This window comes from Musca vetustissima, unplaced genomic scaffold (genome assembly GCF_032173495.1).
Source record: "Musca vetustissima isolate MV318-11 ecotype Yass unplaced genomic scaffold, APGP_CSIRO_Mvet_v1 utg7569, whole genome shotgun sequence".
Lineage (NCBI taxonomy): Eukaryota > Metazoa > Arthropoda > Insecta > Diptera > Muscidae > Musca > Musca vetustissima.
Genome location: NW_026880143.1, coordinates 79,844 through 100,903, shown reverse-complemented (window position 1 = coordinate 100,903; position 21,060 = coordinate 79,844). Strand labels below are relative to the sequence as shown.

General features: G+C 36.5%; 2 protein-coding genes across 2 annotated transcripts; one reads left to right on the top strand and one right to left on the bottom strand.

Annotated features, from left to right (window-relative positions):
* The first annotated feature begins 7,069 nt into the window (after positions 1-7,069).
* Positions 7,070-15,172, top strand: LOC133325535 (neogenin). The gene is made up of 7 exons (XM_061534275.1): positions 7,070-7,253; positions 7,412-7,888; positions 10,436-10,906; positions 11,189-11,266; positions 14,152-14,286; positions 14,357-14,582; positions 15,160-15,172. Exons 1-7 carry the CDS (start codon positions 7,070-7,072, stop codon positions 15,170-15,172), a joined length of 1,584 nt encoding a protein of 527 aa, XP_061390259.1.
* Positions 15,173-15,181: 9 nt separating this feature from the next.
* On the bottom strand, positions 15,182-20,617 carry LOC133325534 (neural cell adhesion molecule 1; the record flags this gene model as incomplete). Its single annotated transcript, XM_061534274.1, has 6 exons — positions 15,182-15,363; positions 16,187-16,370; positions 16,460-16,621; positions 16,685-17,080; positions 19,924-20,243; positions 20,446-20,617. Coding segments are annotated over 6 exons (1,416 nt in total), but the record flags the coding sequence as incomplete, so codon positions are not given.
* Between the last annotated feature and the right edge of the window lie 443 nt (positions 20,618-21,060).

The window sequence follows — 21,060 nt, the reverse complement described above, 5'->3', positions numbered from 1 at the left end:
ATGGACATATAATCAGAATTTTTCGGCGAGGATGTATGACAGCCTCCAAGAACCCGGTATGCCAGATTACAGACTTTTCGTTTGGATATTGCGACTAAAACATTTTAATACCGAATTTTGGGCAAACAGCTGCTCATAGAAAGAGTTTCCTAAATCTAAACGTCTACTAAGGTAGAGTTGTATTTTCTCCTTTTTGACAAAAGCTACCCTACCTTTTATAATTGAACCATAGTTAGTTCTTGATCCATTTGATTAGCTGTCAATAATCACATGGATCAAGACCTATTAGAAAATTAAAAAAAAAACAGATTTTTTTCAAAAATTATTATCAAAAATTTGGACTTTATTTATGTTTTGATAATGTTATATCATCAATTCACAATAATGTATTTTGACAGCAAACTTTAGAATCAGCTGATTTTTGTGGATAACCTTTATTAATAGGCCTTCAGGAATGAATTTCATAAATCTCATTATACAATAATAAGGCGATGTATCACAAAAAAAAACTTTGTTTTTGTCTCGACCATCTGTACAATTTTCCCTTAAGATATTTCACATGGTTGGCAACATTGCACATCATATACAAGTAGAAATTACGCACTTTGACTGTTAATCGAACCATCAGCTTTAATGTACAAAACAAAAATTAGACGTTATTTAGGTTTTCGAAATGTGAAGCCAATTAATAATAATGGATTTAGGCAGAAAACTTGAGAATCAGCTGATTTGGAGGTGACGACCATGACAAGGCCTATAAAGTTTGCTGTCAAAATCCATTATTGTGAATTGTCTTCCATTATGAAAACGTAAACAAAAGCCACATTTTTGACATTAGACTTGAGAAAAACAGCTATCTTTCGCTATCTGGGTGACTTTATTAATAGATTTTGGACCATCTATTAAATTTTATGTAATAAAAATTCTCATGGTTGGCAACAATGCACGTCAAATTCAAGAAGAAACTATACACCATGATGCCATAATACGGTGATGTATACCAACAAAAACCTTTGTTTTTGTCTCGATTATCTGCCAAATTTTTCCATATAATATTTCAAATGGTTGACAACACTGAACATCGAATTCAAGTAGAAATTACCCACTTTGACAGTTAATCAAGACATCAGCTGCGCTACCTATTCGTTGTGCCATGCTATACACTTTGACAGTTAAACGGATAGTCAGCTGTGCTAATGGAGTACATAAACCACTAATGCACAAAATACTTGTGGTTCCCAAAACTGAATAGATAATTCATATTATATTAATAATGTCACCCAGCAACCGAATGTCAGCTGATTTTCCTCGAGTCTAATGCCAAACATGTGGACTTTGTTTACGTTTTCATAATGGAAGCCAGTTCACAATTCAATCAAGTTTCCTCGAGAAGCAGCTGATGTCTAGCTGGTTTCCCTGGATGACCTTATTGAGAGGCCTTGAGCTGTTCTTCTTTATCATCTAATAGAATGTTGACACACCATATTAAAAATAATTTACTTTTCTCACTAAGATTTTAATTTTCACACATAATCAAAAAAAAAAAAAAAAATAAATAAATAAATAAATTCAATATCTTAAAAATTAATTTTCTTAAACTGAACAGTTTTTTCAAGATCTATTAATAATGTCATCCAGCAAGCGAATGTCAGCTGTTTTTTCCCAAGTCTAATGTCAAAAATTTCGACTTTGTTTATGTTTTCATAATGGAAGTCAATTCACAATTTAAGTTTGCTTGAGAAACAGTTGATGTCCAGCTGGTCTCCCTGGATGACCTTATTAATAGGCCTTGAGCTATTTCTCTTTATCATCTAATAGAATGTTTACACACCATATAAAAAAGTAATTTACTTTACTCACTAACCTTTTAATTTTCACACATAATCAAAAAATGTAAATAAATAAAAAATGGGTAATTAACTTAAGAATTAATTTTCTGAAACTGAACAGCTTTTTCAAGATCTAATATTTAAGTCACCCAGAAAACGAATTTCAGCTGTTTTTTCCCCAAGTCTAATGTCAAAAATTTGGACTTTCTTTAAGTTTTCATAATGGAAGTCAATTCACAATTCATGTTTGCTTGAGAAACAGCTGATGTTCAGCTGGTCGCCCTGGGTGACGTTGTTAATTGGCCTTGAGCTGTTTCTCGTTATCCTCTAATAGAATGTTTACACTTCATATTAAAAAAATAATTTACTTTCTTCACTAAACTTTTAATTTTCACACATAATCGAAAAAAAAATTAAATAAACAAAAATTGCGTCATTAACTTAAGAATTGATTTTCTGAAACTGAACAGCTTTTTCAAGATCTATTAATAATGTCATCCGGCAAGCGAATATCAGCTGTTTCTACTCATGTCTAAGTCAAATATTTACTTTTTCATAATGGAAGCCAATTCACAATTCCAGTTTGCTTGAGAAGCAGCTGATGTCCAGCTGGTCTCCCTGTATAACCTTATTAATAGGGCTTGAGCTGTTTCTCTCTATCCTCTAATAGAATGTTTACACAGCATATTAAAAAATAATTTACTTTACTCACTAACCTTTTAATTATCACACATAATCGAAAAAAAAATTGGGTCATTAACTTAAAATTAAATTTTCTGAAGATGAACCCACTATTAACTATGACCTTATTGACATACGATACGAATGATGAACAATTGCCAAATAATGATGAGTAATGTTGTAATTTAATATTGATGATATGTATTGCAAAAGATCATTGGCTCAACTAAATATAGAAACAAATACACAACAACAATAATAATTTGTATTGAGCAGATCAATGATCTCTTGTGTGAGTTTTCTGTAATAATTTCTATGCTAATAATATTTCCTTGAGTATGTTCAAAAACATTTTTTTGGATTCCCCTCTAAATAATTATTATTTAACAACACAACTGCAGCGATATTATTTAAATCACATCATGTCCATGTTCCTTTAAAAAAAAAAAAATGAAAACAAGACAAGACAAAAACATTTTGTACACTGTCCGAAAAAAATATACGTGATTAGCTGCTATTGTTAGGCAATTTATTTATGGACCCTGTGTGTGTGTCTTTTTTATGCTAATATTGGAATTTGGATTTTTGTTTGGAAATAAAATGCAATAATAACAACTTTCTTGCTTTCTTTTTTGTTATTAGCACCCTAACTTGAAAATAAATAATCCCCCTCAATGTGGAAGAGGAAATAACTAATTGTTGATGTGTGTGTGTGCGCGCATTTTTTCTTTTCTTCTCTTTGGTGCTGGGTGCTGCTTCTTCATTGTATTCTTCTTCATATTTTTTTTGCCGAATTTGAATGGCAATTCAAATAAGAAAGCCTGAGCCTCTCTTTCTTTTTCTCTCCCTCCCCCTTTGAAGGGTCCCCTATATTGTGACGGTGACATTGTTGGCTAGGTGGTAGCCGTCTATTGTATTGTCATTTAATTTTGTTGCAATGCATCGCGTAAAAAATGATTGCTACAGATAGAATATTCTCATTTAGATTTAAAGTAACTTAGCTCACACACACATACACCAACACACAAACATTCTTACAGCTATATATGTATATAAAAACCTAAGATATATTTGTTATTGGAGGCTTATTAAGTGTCTCTACCGCTACTGCTGTTTGCCACATTAAATGCTGAACTGTGAACTGACCGGCAATGTCTGTGCCACAAGAAGCAACTGACGCACACACAGACAGAGATACAAAATAGATCGCGTATTATCTGCACATCTGCAACAAAAGCACGTCTTTAATTGAATAATAATAAACAATAACAAATAACCGGAGTAGCCATTCGGTGGTCGCGGGCGACTGACGGCAATATGTCAGTGAAATGCGCAGGCGAATGGTTGAGCCAATGATTGAATAAAAAATATTACAATTTTTATACAGTAAGTGTCAAAAGTGATAGTTTGGAAAAGATCTTCAAAACAAATCAGAAGAGAAAAACTGATTTTTTTTCACACAAGAGGTCGTTATGGCAAAAAATAGACCAATATCGAAATTTTCCTGCAAAGATGACTATCAACCATCAAGAACCCGATATCTCTAATGTAAGCCTCTTCGGTTGGAAAATGCGACTAAAAACTGAAAAAAGTACCAAAAGGGGGTTTGAGCTTTACGTGGGTCCTATATCAAAACAAGGAATTTTGATTTTCAGGTAGAAGTCTATCGCCCTCCGCAACAAGGATGAATTTTTTTTAGATGTCAGCCTATTTAATGAGAAGCTCAGTAATATCTGAGCAGAGGTTCGAATAGGTTTTGAGAAGCTTAAAAGAGGCCTATTAAAGTCGGTTATGATGAGTTCCGTAAAATCCGACAGATGTCTGAACAGGTTATAGAGAGCGTAGTAGAGGTAATAGTAAGTTCTGAGGAGTTTGTTAGAGTAGATCGAGATCCTAACAGAGGTTCGACACTTAATAGAGGCCAATAGAGGTTCGAACACGTTAAGAGGAGCATGGCAGAGGTCCACATAGGTTATGAGAAGTTTAGAAAAGGCTGATAGACGTCGAAACTGGTTTTAATTAGCATGCTAGAGGTCCTAATAGATTATGTAGAGCTTAGTAAAGTTGATCAAGATCCTAAAAGAGGTTCGAATATGTAGCTCGAATCTTGATAGAGACTAATAGAGGCACGAACAAGTTATAAGGAGTAGTAACAGAGGTGCGAATGAGTTATTCGGAGCTTAATAGAGGCCATCCGATCACGTTATGAGGATCATGGTAGAGGTCCACACAGGTTATGAAGGTTTTAGTAAAGATCGATAGACGCCCAATAAGGTTTCAATGATCATACTAGATACCCTAGTAGGTTATGAGGAGTTTAGTAGATTAGATCGAGATCCTAACAGAGGTTCGAATATATTGTTCGGAGCTTAATAAAGGCCAAGAGACGTCCGAACGTGTAGCTTATGATTTGTTTAGTGGACCTCTACTCCTCTAATAGGTTATGAGGAGTAGTAGTAGAGTAATAGAGGTTAATGGAGGTCCGGACACGTTATAAAGGGCATACTAGAGGTCCTAATAGGTTATAAGGAGCTTGGTAAAGGTCAATAGACATCTAAACAGGTTATAATATGCATACTAGAGGTCCTAATAGGTTATGAGGACGAGTAGTTGAGTAATCGAGAATCAGTATATATTTAGAGAAGTTCCGTAAAATTTGAATAACTTAAGGAGGCTTATATTGAGGTTCGAATATGTTATGAGGAGCTCATTGGAGATCAATAGAGGTCCACATAGGTTAGAAATTAAGGAGCATACAAGAGGTTTGTATAGGCTATAAGAAGCTCCGTAGAGATTCGTTCAGTAATACATATCGCAGGAGAGGTCCGTATAAGTTATACAGGTTCGTATAGGTTATATAGAGCTTAGTAGAGGTCCGAATAGGATCTGCAGAGGTCCATATAGGCTATAAAGTGCTTCCTAGATGTCTCAATAGTTTATAACAAGGTATAGACGAGTACCAAATACATTACTCACTAAAAATACGTTGGAATTATGAGTAGCTCTGAATTAACTAGAGATCCACATAAATGTGCAGTCGAATAGGTTATGAAAAGCCCTGTAGACAACTAAATAAATTGTGAGGAGATCATTATGGGTACGAAAAGTTTATAAGGAGTTCAGTTGACGTCCGCGTAGGTTATAAATAGCTCAGTAGAGGTTCGTATAGGTTATAAAGATTTCATTAGAGGTCAGCAAAGGTCCGAATAAGATCTGTAGAGGACCATATATGCTATGAAGAGCTCCTTAAATGTCTCAATAGGTTATGAGAAGGCATAGACGAGGACCGAATACATTATATAGAGCACATTAAACATACGTTGGAATTATGAGTAGCTAGTACAGGTCTGAATTAACTAGAGGCCCGCATAAATGTGAAGTCGAATAGGTTTTGAAAAGCCCAGTAGAACAGTATATAGATTATGAGGAGATCATTAAAGATACAAAATGTTTATAAGGAGCTCAGGAGGGGTCCGCGTGAGTTCTAAAGAGCTCAGTAGGGGTTCGTATAGGTTATATAGAGGTCCGGATAGGTTCTGCATATATTCTGTCCATATATGCTGTCCATATATGCTGTCCATATATGCTGTTAAGAGCTTCATATATAGGTACACAAATTAATAAGGAGCTCAGTATGGATCCGTATAAGTTATAAACAGCTCAGTAGAGGCTCGTATGGGCTGTATAGAGCTCAGTAGACGCTCGTACTGGTTATATTGAACACAGTAGAATGTATAGGTTATATAGAGCTCAAAACCCAAATGTGGTTATAATTTTTTTAAGAATCCAGTAGATATTTAAATAGGACATTAGGTATCCTTTAGAATCCCGAAGATGTTCTAAATATTGTTTATATAGAGCTCAGAATGCTTTACAAAATCGTATTCACAAATACCACTAACCATTTAAAGAAATTGCATACCTAAACCATTAGAATTACAATTATCAAGTTGGGCGCCATTATAATATTCGAAATTTTATAATATTTTTAGCCTAGGTCGTTCATTCTCAAGATGTCCGATGAAGTTATGTGAAACCTAGTAGGGATTGGGTTGATCCTTAATTTTATGATCACTTTATCTTTAACCGCGTACCAACTAATGACACCAACTGTAACATGTTTTCGATTTCCGTGCCGCTTCGACTTCCTCTGTACATGTGAGTGTGTGTGGCGGTATATGCGTTTCTTTTGCAATAAAAAACAACAATAAGAAACACAAAAATATACCACACACAGCCACACAAACATTTTTACACATTGTTACGGATGTTTTTGAGAACATGGTCATTCCGCAGAGACAAGATCAAGATCTGACAGAAACGGTAGTCAAAAATTGAAGAGCAGTTCTAATTGAACACTGGTCTCGGTCACATAAACACGGAATAACCCAACAAAAAAGACTAAAACGGAATTGTAGTGCAACCCAAAGAAATAGAAAAAAGGAAGTTCAATCAGAACTAATTAAAAAAGTTTGAATCTGACTTGGAACGGTCAAAGAAAATTTTTGAATTTTTAAATTTGAAAAGAAAATAACAAAATAGTGAACAGTTATACTGAAATGTTATTACAAAAAGCTTGGGCGCCACTTACCATTTGGCTAACAATTTTGAATTATTCCAATGGAAATATCCTCACAACAACCGTTAACAATGAAGAACCCTACACGCGAGATTTTTACAGTGTACCCACAACGGTGAAAACCTATGAAAATGATACCGTTCTCTTGCCTTGTGATTACAAATGTAAGTGCAATCAGTGTGTCAGTACGTCTGTCGTGAGTGAGGTTGTGAGTGACAGGTGTCATCTTCATTTACAAACATGCAATGTTGATGTTCATGTTTTTCGAAAATTGATTTGTTGTGTTCGCTTTTTTCACCTTCTCCCCTCCCCTCCCCCATAGCTTCTTATCATTCGGTTCGCTGGCTAAGGGATGAAGATTTGCTGATGGAAGCTCCCTATATGGAAGAAGTATCCCTCAATCGTTATCATCTCTTGAGCAATGGCAGTCTGCTTGTCATGGATGTTCAAACGGAAGATACGGGTCGATATTATTGTGAAATGTTAACACCATCCGAAAAGGCGGTACAGGCACATGCCATAGAAGTACAGTATCCTCCAAAGGTGTATGTAACGCCAAATGGTTTTCTAGAGCTACCAATTGGTGCAGTATTGGAGATAATTTGTGAAACTGAAGGTGTCCCCCAACCCGCCGTATCGTGGACTTATAACAATGAAACAGTGGTGGATTATTTGGTCGGCAATCGTCAAACTCATATTGTCGAAATCAAATCGCGTAATATGTCCGGTAATATTGAGTGTGTGGCACAGAATGGTGTCGGCCAACCGGTGGCGGATGGTGTAGAGTTGCTTGTCCTGTGTAAGTATTTTTGAATTTCTTAATGGAATTCGAAATCGAACCTTTAAAAAAATGTGTACCTTTAAGAAAGTCAACAGCTAACATTTTATTTCTCTATGGAGCTTTGCTGGACTCCTATGAAAATATTTCCACCTTTATAGAAGTCTCAGTACCATTTAGACCCTATGGTAATACATGGGACTCTTCTAATTATAGTCGATCCTTTAAAAGTAAACTTAGTAGCTATATTATGGCATGTATATTTCCTCAGTAACTTCTGGAATATATATAATTCAGAGCTGAATATTTATAATTTATAATTCAGACTTTATAGGATATATTCGAACCTCTATGTAGCCCTGTTAGGAACTTTTCGGACTTTTATTGAGGGCACAACACCTTTTTCAGACCTTAATACGGCCTATGCCTTAGAAGTTAGACATAACTCTACTGAAGTCAAAATAAATTTTTTGGTTCTCGAAATTGAAAACTTTATATAGCAAGGCTGACCAGTAGTTTTCTACCATATTCAGCTTCCCATACATTATTCAAACTTTGACTAATATATTCATTCGTTATTCTGAGCTCTACAGAACTTATCACAATATTAGGCTCTTTCAAGCCTATTCGAACCTCAACTGACCTCCCAAGACCTCTCGAATTTGAAAACCTTATTTAGCAAGCCTAAATAGGTCATTTTCTATCATAATCGGATCTCTACTACCCATTCTTTATTTGAATTTATACTGATCTCTTCATCGGTTATTCGGAGCTCTGTTGAGCTATATATATATTTTATACTTCTTTCAGACCTCTACTGAGCTCTTCGTAATCATTTCAACCCTCAATTTTGCTCTTTCCAGCCTATTCGGATCTCAACAGACCTCCCAATGCCATTTTAGGACCTCTTCTGTACATATCATATTTTGTTTATACCTCTAGTGATGGTCTTATACTTTATTCGGACCTCTACTGAGCTCTTCATGACCAATTTGGTTCTTTCTTCTTCTGAGCTCCCAATACATTTATAGGAGCTCCATTGAATTTTTCAAACTTTGTTTGAATTTCTACTAACCTCCATATACCTCATATGAACTACTAATGAACTCTTCCGAACCTTCTTTGACCTCAACTGTCCTCCTCATACTTTTTGGGTCCTGTACTGAGCACCCTATAGCTTACACGGACTTCTACTGATAATAATATATTACGACCTCTACTAAGTACCACATAATCAGTTCGCATAGCTCATTGTACCCTGAGCATAGCTCAGTAAGCTACACATAACATGTTTGGACCTCTAACCTGCTGTATCGCATAACCTCTCCGTACCTACATCGACCTCTACTAAGCTATCCTGTCATTTTCGGACATTCAATAATCTCCTCGTAACGTATTCGGTTTTCTAACTCTCTCCTATTAGTTAAGTCGGACTTGTCCGAACTCTACAGACAATGTTCGGATTGTTTCTGATCTCCTCATATCTTGTTCGGACCTCGTTAACATTTACTAAGCTTCACTCATAATCTCTCCGGACCTCTACACAGCTCACCTTATCATGTTCGGACCCTCAATGTACTCTTCATAACCAATTCGGACGTCTAGTTTAGTCGGACTTGTCCGAATTTCACATACATTATTCTGACCTTTTCTGATTTCCGCATAACCTGTTCGGACCTCTATTGACCTCTACTAAGCTCTTCTTTATATATGCCGACATTTTCACATTTACCTCAGAATTCCATTGAGGACTACTTCACTCCTAATATCTTTGCTATGCTCCTCATAACCTCTACGAACCTCCATTGACCTCTACTATGCTCATCTTATCATATTCGGTCCTTCAATAATCTCCTCATAAGTTATTCGGACCTCTTTTTACCTCTTATTTGTCTTTTTTCTCTCTCATATTCAGGCATCTTGTAATCATATAAGAACTTATTATGACCTGAAATATGCTCTTCATAATCACTTCAGACTTCCACTGACCTCTACTATGCTCCTCACAAACTCTTCGGGCCTCCATTGACCTCTACTAAGCTCATATTACCATATTTGGACCTTCAACATTATCCTTATAACCTATTCGGACCTCTAGATACCTCCTCCTAACTTTGTCGGATATTATTTAGACTTTTACTAAAGATATCATAACCTGTTTGCGTCTCTATTGGCATCTACTAAGCTCCCCATAACATATCCTGACCTTTTTTAAACCCATAATAGCCTGTTTTTAACCTATATTGACTACTATTAATCTTTGCATAACTTTTTCTAACCTCCACCTAGGTCTTCATAACTTTTTCTTATCTCCACATAGGTCTTCATAACTTATTGGAACCTCCATTCAGGTCTCCTCCACCAAGTTCGAATATTATGCTTCTCATAACCTATTCTAACCTCAATTATGTTTCTCATAAGCTATTCAGACATCTTTATAACATATTCAAAACTTTTTTGACATATTCGTACCTTTTACGAACCTCTATTTAGTTTTTTATATAATTCGGTCCTCGAATATTTCTGTAAAATCTCTTCTAAATCTCCTCTCACTTCCCCTCTTTACAGTCGCACCAGAAATTCGCAGCCCTCAAAAGATCTACTACTCCAAGGTGAGTGGTCGCATTCAAATGGACTGTTATGTCGAATCGGCACCTTTGGCTAAGGTACGTTGGTATCATGCTGGCAAACTTATCGCCATGGGTCCCTACTACACTCGGCAAGATGTTGAAATGCCTCTGAACTACACCTACAACAGCCACAACAACAACAATCAAAACAACCGTTACTATTCCGATATGCGACATTCGCTGATATTGAAAAATGTCCGCGAATCCGATATGGGCATGTATGAGTGTCGTGCCGAAAACGCACATGGCGTCCAAAGCAATTATATGGAGCTGACATTCCGTCCAATGCCGTGTACCTTTAAAACAAGTCCCGACATGCAGAGCCCGACATCCCACACCCTGGTGTGGCAGACAGAAAGTTTTTCGCCGGTTATTGAATTTAAACTGAAATTCCGACAAGTACCATCTGGTGAGTATGTGGCGCAGAGATGACTGGCTGGCTGTCAGGCTGGGTGGGTGACTGAGTGATCATGCTCACTCACTCGTTACTCCATAGTGTGTTTTTTAAATTGTTTAGCTGGCATTGTTGGAACGATACCTCGGGTCATTATTCAATTGACTTAATTGAATTGTGGGTGTGAGGTTGTGTGTGTGCGAGCTGTTGATATTTCGGCCCCCAGCGACTGTGTTTTGATATGCCCACTAAACATAAATGATTAATTATGTTGTTGTTGTTATGTTTTTATTACAGAAACTACAGTCTCGTTCACAACATTGGCCAGCAGACCAGAATGGACCGAATTGACCATACCATCGGATATTTCAATAGGTAAGTCTAAGAATGCGCTATTGGAAATTATTATTTAGCTGTACTAATTAAGAAATAACCTTATTCAGCTTAGCAGAGGTCTATAGAGGTTCGAACAGGTTAATAGGAGCCTAGTAGAGGTCCGAATAGGTGACGAGGAGTTTTATAGCGACTAATAGATGTCTGAACAGGCTACGAAATAGAGCATAGTAGAGGTCCCAGGATCTCCGCAGAGGTCACAGGACCTCAGCAGGGGGCCCAGGATCTCAGCAGAGGTCCGAAGATGAAAAAATCGTATTCCGCTCGGCTGAATTGAGGATTTATTATGGGAAACCTGATTCAACTGGGCTAAATAGAGGTCCGAATGGGCTATGAAGGGCATAGAAAAGATCAATAGATGTTATGACGCGTCTAGCAGATGTTCGAATATATTACATGGAACATAGCAAAGGTCTATATAGGTCTTGACAGGTTATCTAGGGTCTAGTAGAGGTCCCAATAGAAGTTTAGTGGAGATCAAAAGATATCCGAACATGTTATGAGAATAACTCTGGAGTCCGAATAGGTTGTGATGGCCTTTGTAAAGGTCAACACGTTATAAGAATTTATATAGGTTCGAGTAGCTCATCATGTACCGTTATGCTACGTGGAACTCCGATTATATTATAAAAAATGGAAATAGCTTTTGAAGAGGTTGATACAGGTTGAAACAGGTTACCAGGAGCATACTAGAGGTCCGAATAGGTTATATGAAGAGGTCAGTGGTGTTCAATAGACGTTCAAGCTGGTTATGACTATTATTGTATAGGTTCGATTAACCATAAGAGGTCCGAATTTGTTAGTTTTTGAAGAGATAAATACAGATTCAAACAAGTAATGAGGAACATATTGAAGGTCGGAATAGGTCATGAGGAGTTTAGTAGAAGTCAATATAAGTCCGAATAGGTTATGAAAATTACTCCAGTGATCGAATAGGTTATGCAGAGGACAACTGTGGTCAACAGAGGCGTAGAGGATTAAGTAAGTAAGTAGGAGTCCGAGCTCAGAATATGTTATAAGATGTGGTAATAATTTCTGAAGAACTTAGTAGAGGTTCGAATAGGTTATAAGGAGCCATTTAGAGGTTCGAATAAGTTATGAGGAGTTAACACGAGATCAATATAGGTCCGAATAGGTTATGAGAATAACTCTAGAGCCCGAATAGGTTATGAAGTGCTCCGATGTGGTCAATAGAGGTACAAACAGGTTATAAGAAGCGTAGTAAAGGTTCCGGTACGTCAGTACAGGTCAGAATATATTATAAGGAGCTCAGTATAAGTTATAAGATGTAGTAAAAGTGTATGAAGAGGTTAGAAGAGGTTCGAATAGCTAACAATGAGTTTAATAGAGATCAATAGAGGTCCGAACAGCTCATACAGAGTATTCGAGGGTCGAACTAGTTTATGAAGAGATCAAATGGTGGTAGGAAACCATATTCAGCTGGGGTGGATAAAATGTTTCTTATGGGAAATCGTATTCAGCGTGACTGAATAGAAGATTTCTCATTGAAAGGTTGAAATTGTGCTGAATACTAATTTTCGTATCGAAATTCAGCGTATCTAAAGTATTTTTTCGAACGTAACTTCATTAAAACTTAGCTGAATAGTAGTTTTTGTGATGAAAACTTAGCTGAATAACAGGTTTTGTGTTGAAAACTTAGCTGAATAACACTATTTTTTGCAGAAAACTCAACTTAATTTCACTGAATGACAGTTATCACAAGGAAAGCTCGATTCAGCTTAGCTGAATAGTATTTTTCATAACGAAATCTTAATTCAGCTTAGCTGAATAGTATTTTACAAAGTAGAATCTCAATTCAGCTTAGCTGAATAGTGTTTTAGAAAGAAATAACTCAATTCAGCTTAGCTGAATAGTATTTTTCGTAGAAAAATCGTAATTCAGCTTAGCTGAATAGTATTTTATATAGAAATAACTCATTTCAGCTTAGTTGAATTGTAGATTTCATTGAAATAAATCAATTCAGCTTAGCTGAATAGTATTTTTCATAGTAAAAACTAAATTCAGCTTAGCTGAATTGTAGACTTCATTGAAATAAATCAATTCAGCTTAGCTGAATAGGAATTTCAATAGAAATAATTAAATTCAGCTTGGCTGAATTGTAGATTTCACAGAAATAAATCAATTCAGCTTAGTTGAATAGTTGATTTCACAGAGATAAATGAATTTAGCTTAGCTGAATAGTATTTTTCATAGTGAAATCTTAATTCAGCTTAGCTGAATAGTAGTTTTCATAGCAAAAACTCAATTCAGCTTAGCTGAATTGTAGATTTCACAGAAATAAATCAATTCAGCTAAGCTGAATAGTAGATTTCACACAAATAAAATAATTCAGCATAGCTGAATAGTTTTTTTTCATAGTAAAAACTCAATTCAGCTTGGCTGAATTGTAGACTTCATTGAAATAAAGCAATTCAGCTTAGCTGAATAGTATTTCTCATAGTAAAAATTCAATTCAGCTATGCTGAATAGCAGTTTTCATGTATATAACATAATTCAGCAAAACTTTTCGTAGATTAAATTAAATGTTGTATACGAATTATACAATTCAGCTTAGCTGAATCCAATTGAGATTAGATTTGGTAAATAAAACGGTATTCAGCTATGCGGAATAGCAGTTTTCATGTATAAAACACAATTCAGCTAGGGTTTTTGTAGATTAATTTCAATTCAGCATAGCTGAATAGTGATTTTCTGTTAGGAAACACAATTCTTCAGGATTACATTTAAATTTTTTGAAATAATTTTTATATTCAGCTTTGCTGAATATAATTTTTCTTAACTGAATATGATTTTTCTTAACTGAATATGATTTTTATTAATTTATTTCCTGATTTTCTTTTTCCAAGGACCCATTTACACCACCACCTACACATTATATGGCCTGTATCCGGCCAGCATTTATCAGGTTGTGGTATTGGCCCGTAATCATTACGGCTGGAGTGATAGCAGTAAAATTTTACGTTTTGCTACCGGTGGTGAAGGTATGTTTGCCAAACAAAAATTTACCTATCTATGTATGAGTCGGTGACTAATTGTCTCTTCATTTTTCAGTTGAATTTCCAAATTATTCCACCGAATCGGATAGTGGTATCAGTGGCACTGACGCTGGAGAGCTTGAAGATCGCAATGATGATTTAGCCAATGACGCCAACGGAGATATGGAGATAACAAGTAACGATATTACGGAAAATTCAATTGTCGTCGAAAAAGATAAGACACTGTACTCAAGCATGTATGCGTTCTCCTCATCGGCAGCGTCCTCAGCAATGGCGGCTAGGTCACACTACGATCTCATATTAAATTGGTGTATAATAAATTGTTTTGTAATCATAATTGTGCATAGAATCCGCGCGTAAATAAACCTAAAGTAAACTTTTGTACTTTTTTTGAGCAGTCATTTGAGGTATGCAGGCGGGAGAGGAGGAGGGCGGTCAGACAGAAAGACATAAATTCCGAATGGCAGACACAAGCCAATTTACTTAGACGCTATTGTCAAATTTAATTCAAATGCCTGTAAAAAACCCTAAATGAGGGGATTATGTGTTGATTTCCGAGGGGAAAAATAAAGGGAGAGGACACAGAATGACAATTTGCCACTCAAGTGCTAAACTTGACACAATAGAGCATGCAAACACATTGACAATAAAACCCGAGTTTGGATTTTTTTTATATTTTGTTGTTATTATTATTATTTCTTAAATTTTAGGTTTATTATCATTAATCCTATTCACAATCAATCATTCTTTTCTTGTTGTTGTTAAATTAAATTTGCACTAACTTTATTTGTGTATTTGGTTTATTAAATGTCTATTTTGTTGTTGTTTTTGTGTTTTTTGTTCTCTTTTTCTTAAAAGACTCTTTGAATAAGTCTCTCACTTAATGTCGTAGGCCCACATGCCTTTGCCTATAAAACGTTGTTGTAACAAGGAGAAGCAGTACATATAGGGATAGGTGGCAACTCCTTGAAGCAGCTGATGATTTTTGTTCCTTGGCTCCACCGCCAAAACCAGCAATGACCACATTTTCTTTGTCATCGACAATGTCCAGGACATTGTCATCTGGAAAAAGCAAGAAAGAATATATAAAAATCAGGAAAAAAATATATAAAGGGACCTTATTCAGCCATGCTGAATTACAAATTTCCAAATGAAAACCCTATTCAGCCAGGCCCATAGAAACCTTAATTCAGCCACGCTGAATTGAAGATTTCCCATGGAAACCTTTATTCAGCCGGACTGAATTGAAGATTTCCTATAGAAACCTTAATTCAGCCAGAAGATTTCCTATAGAAGATTTCCAATAGAAACCTTAATTCAGCCAGGCTGAATTGAAGATTTCCTATGGAAACCTTAATTCAGCCAGGCTGAATTGAAGATTTCCTATAGAAACCTTAATTCAGCTGGGCTGAATTGAAGATTTCCTATAGAAACCTTAATTCAGCTGGGCTGAATTGAAGATTTCCTACAGAAACCTTAATTCAGCTGGGCTGAATTGAAGATTTCCCATAGAAACTTTAATTCAGCCAGACTGAATTGAAGATTTCGTATAGAAACCTTAATTCAGCTTGGCTGAATTGAAGATTTCCTATAGAAACCTTAATTCAGTCGGGCTGAATTGAAGATTTCCTATAGAAACCTTAATTCAGCTGGGCTGAATTTAAGATTTCCTATAGAAACCTTAATTCAGTCAGGCTGAATTTAAGATTTCCTCTGGAAAACTTAATTCAGCCAGGCTGAATTGAAGATTTCCCATAGAATCCTTAATTCAGCTGGGCTGAATAGAATATTTCCGATTGAAATCCATATTCAGCTGGAATGAATTGAACATTTCCTAATTGGAACCCTATTCAGCAATGGCTGAATGTATTCTGCTGATCCTTACCTTCACTCTCCTCTCTGATTGTGAAAATATAGGGCGCCGAAAATTTCGACCAACCCATTGTGTTTTTGGTTTTCATGCGTGTCTGCCATTCTCCGGGCAGCAGTTCCATTTCATGGGTAATCTTCCAAATACCATCCTCGTGACGATGTGTATGCAGCACCGAGGTTGTACTCCATGTGTAGGCCTTAAAATAAATGAAACTTTAAAGATATATTTGTATTGCTATAAAACGAAGCTGGACACAATGGAAGCATTCTAATGGTCAATACATACCCCGGTCATTTTGTAATCCAACACAGCTTCGGAGAGGGGCTGTAGACTGCGAACCAGCCAATATAGGGTCACAACATTGCCTTTGATCTCGACACTTTCAAACTGACCTCTTTCGGGTTCCAACATCAAATGGACTTTCAGTTCACTGGAACCAATGGAGTTCTAAAAGGGAGCAAAAAAACAGATTAGGGAAATCTTATCTCTTGGCTCTCTATCCCGACTTACCTCTGCCTGACATTTATATTCACCCAGATCATCTGTCGTTACATCTCTCACTGTGAGGGTGCTGCGATTGAAATGTTGTTCCGCCGCATAGGTCATCATGTATTTCTCGGACAGACTTAAATATTGATTATTCTTCAACCATCTGGTAACCGCAATGGGATAACTTCGATAATCACAATACAATTCCGCGGTACTACCAATGTCCGTATTCACATGATGGCGATGTGTCGAAACTTTGGGAGCATAATGGACTACCACTTCAAAGCGGCCGTGTTTGGGAGTGGCTGAACCATCATCATCTATACACTGATAGATACCGGCATGATGTTCATCGACAGGATCAATATAAATGGCATTTTCATCAACTTCGAGCTCAACATCGGAGGAGCGGCGATTCTAAAGGGAGGAGAACAAAAAAAATAAAGAATTTATATTTAGAAATCATTGATTCAGCTACAATGAATAAGGTTCCCGTAGGAAATCTTCAATTCAGCTCAGCTGAATAAGGTTTCCCATAGGAAATCTTCAATTCAGTTCAGCTGAATAAGGTTTCCGATAGGAAATCTTTAATTCAGCCTGGCTGAATTAAGGTTTCCTATAGGAAATCTTCAATTCAGCCTGGCTGAATTAAGGTTTCCTATAGGAAATCTTCAATTCAGCCTGTCTGAATTAAGGTTTCCTATAGGAAATCTTCAATTCAGCCTGTCTGAATTAAGGTTTCTATAGGAAATCTTCAATTCAGCCTGGCTGAATTAAGGTTTCCTATAGGAAATCTTCAATTCAGCCTGGCTGAATTAAGGTTTCCTATAGGAAATCTTCAATTCAGCCTGGCTGAATTAAGGTTTCCTATAGGAAATCTTCAATTCAGCCTGGCTGAATTAAGGTTTCCTATAGGAAATCTTCAATTCAGCCTGGCTGAATTAAGGTTTCCTATAGGAAATCTTCAATTCAGCCTGGCTGAATTAAGGTTTCCTATAGGAAATCTTCAATTCAGCCTGGCTGAATTAAGGTTTCCTATAGGAAATCTTCAATTCAGCCTGGCTGAATTAAGGTTTCCTATAGGAAATCTTCAATTCAGCCTGGCTGAATTAAGGTTTCCTATAGGAAATCTTCAATTCAGCCTGGCTGAATTAAGGTTTCCTATAGGAAATCTTCAATTCAGCCTGGCTGAATTAAGGTTTCCTATAGGAAATCTTCAATTCAGCTTGGCTGAATTAAGGTTTCCTATAGGAAATCTTCAATTCAGCTTGGCTGAATTAAGGTTTCCTATAGGAAATCTTCAATTCAGCCTGTCTGAATTAAGGTTTCTATAGGAAATCTTCAATTCAGCCTGGCTGAATTAAGGTTTCTATAGGAAATCTTCAATTCAGCCTGGCTGAATTAAAGTTTCTATAGGAAATCTTCAATTCAGCCTGGCTGAATTAAGGTTTCTATAGGAAATCTTCAATTCAGCCTGGCTGAATTAAGGTTTCTATAGGAAATCTTCAATTCAGCCTGGCTGAATTAAGGTTTCTATAGGAAATCTTCAATTCAGCCTGGCTGAATTAAGGTTTCTATAGGAAATCTTCAATTCAGCCTGGCTGAATTAAGGTTTCTATAGGAAATCTTCAATTCAGCCTGGCTGAATTAAGGTTTCTATTGGAAATCTTCAATTCAGCCTGGCTGAATTACGGTTTCTATAGGAAATCTTCAATTCAGCCTGGCTGAATTACGGTTTCTATAGGAAATCTTCAATTCAGTCCGGCTGAATTAAGGTTTCTATAGGAAATCTTCAATTCAGTCTGGCTGAATTACGATTTCCATTGGAAATCTTCAATTCAGTCTGGCTGAATTAAGGTTTCTATAGGAAATCATCAATTCAGCCTGGCTGAATTAAGGTTTCTATAGGAAATCTTCAAATCAGCGTGGCTTAATAAGGGTTTCTTTGGAAAATCTTCAATTCAGCCTGGCTGAATTAAGGTTTCTATAGGAAATCTTCAATTCAGCCTGGCTGAATTAAGGTTTCTATAGGAAATCTTCAATTCAGCCTGGCTGAATTAAGGTTTCTATAGGAAATCTTCAATTCAGCCTGGCTGAATTAAGGTTTCTATAGGAAATCTTCAATTCAGCCTGGCTGAATTAAGGTTTCTATAGGAAATCTTCAATTCTGTTTAACTCACTCCAGCTGAGTTGAGGTTTCTATAGGAAATCTTCAATTTTGCCTAGCTGAATAAGGTTTCCATGGGAAATCTTCAATTTTGCCTAGCTGAATAAGGTTTCCCATAGGAGATCTTCAATTCAGCCTGGCTGAATTAAGGTTTCTATAGGAAATCTTCAATTCACCCTGGCTGAGTTAAGGTTTCTATAGGAAATCTTCAATTCAGCCTGGCTGAATTAAGGTTTCTATAGGAAATCTTCAATTCAGCCTGGCTGAATTAAGGTTTCTATAGGAAATCTTCAATTCAGCCTGGCTGAATTAAGGTTTCTATAGGAAATCTTCAATTCAGCCTGTCTGAATTAAGGTTTCTATAGGAAATTTTCAATTCAGCCTGGCTGAATAAGATTTCCCATGGGAAATCTTCAACTCAGCCTTGCTTAATAAGGTTTCCCATTGGAAATCTTCAATTCAGCCTGGCTGAATAAGGTTTCCCTTCGGAATTTTGCCATTCAGCTTTGCTGAATATGGTTTTCATTGCCAAATTTACATATACTTACATATACTTTGCCTAGCTGAATAAGGTTTCCATGGGAAATCTTCAATTTTGCCTAGCTGAAAAAGGTTTCCCATAGGAGATCTTCAATTCAGCCTGGCTGAATTAAGGTTTCTATAGGAAATCTTCAATTCACCCTGGCTGAATTAAGGTTTCTATAGGAAATCTTCAATTCAGCCTGGCTGAATTAAGGTTTCTATAGGAAATCTTCAATTCAGCCTGGCTGAATTAAGGTTTCTATAGGAAATCTTCAATTCAGCCTGGCTGAATTAAGGTTTCTATAGGAAATCTTCAATTCAGCCTGTCTGAATTAACGTTTCTATAGGAAATCTTCAATTCAGCCTGGCTGAATTAATGTTTCTATAGGAAATCTTCAATTCAGCCTGTCTGAATTAAGGTTTCTATAGGAAATCTTCAATTCAGCCTGGCAAAATTAAGGTTTCTATAGGATATCGTCAATTCCGCCTGGCTGAATAAGGTTTCGCATAGGAAATATTCTATTCAGCTTTGCTGAATATGGTTTACATTGCCAAATTTACATATACTCACATTCAAAAACCATTTAATATTGCTCTCCTCACCACTGGCCTTACACTCACACACATGCGATTCCCCCTGCCGATAGACAATGCTGCGATCCAAGACATCACGACCATCACAGCGTATCGTAAATGCCTTCTCAATTGTCAACACAACATTTTGGGTAATATTTTGTGGCAGAACTGTGCAAAAATAATTGCCCTCATCATCCGGCTGGGCATTTCGCAAGACAATCGAATTATTTTTTAGGGCTTCGAAGCGGTCGTTCATTGAGTGTTGGCCATTGATGATGACAGTTTGATCCTTATACCAGATGACGACATTGTTTGCTATAGTTCCGATAAGATAGGCGCACACCGACAGACACACCAACACATGTACATGGGGTGGAAGAAATTAAAAGGGAAATTAATAAAAATAGCGCGTAGGGGTTATCAGCCGTTTTCGCTATCAGCTAAAGCAAACAGTTAAACGTTTTTTGCCATTTGGCGATAACGGCGGCCGTTGTCGTTATTTTTGTTGCTTACTCACCGTGAAAGTTTTTCACGTCACAATTCATTAGAACATCCGCATTTGGTTGGGCCGAAATTTCAATTTCCGCCCGCTCAAAGTAGGGTGGGTCCACAAACACCGTCTCCAATTCAATTAAAGGCTCCGGCCCACCACTCGACGACTCCAGGTCATCATAGTAATCCTCATAGTATATGTTACGGTCATAGTCGGGCAGGGCCAGACATGGTGCTTAAAGGATTCGATTTAAGGTTAAGATTTTTGGGGTTAATACTGAGGTTTTGCCATAAAAAGCAAAAACGACAACAACAAATGGCAGGGCGAAAGGGGGAGAAAAAAGAAATGAATATTTTTTACTATGAATGATTTAATGGCGATGAGGGGGAGATGTATGTATACCTAAATGTGTGTGTGTGGGTGAGAATAACATTAACAATAACCATAAGACATTAATAACATGACCTACCCATTACCCAAATAAATCATGTAAATAAAGTGCAAAGTAAAGTGCCAAATATTTACCTATGTTGTAATTTTTATTAATTAAGCCTTGCGGAAATCTTCAATTCAGCTTGGCTGAATAAGTTTTCCCATAGGAAATCTTCAATTCAGCCCGGCTGAATTAAGGTTTCTATA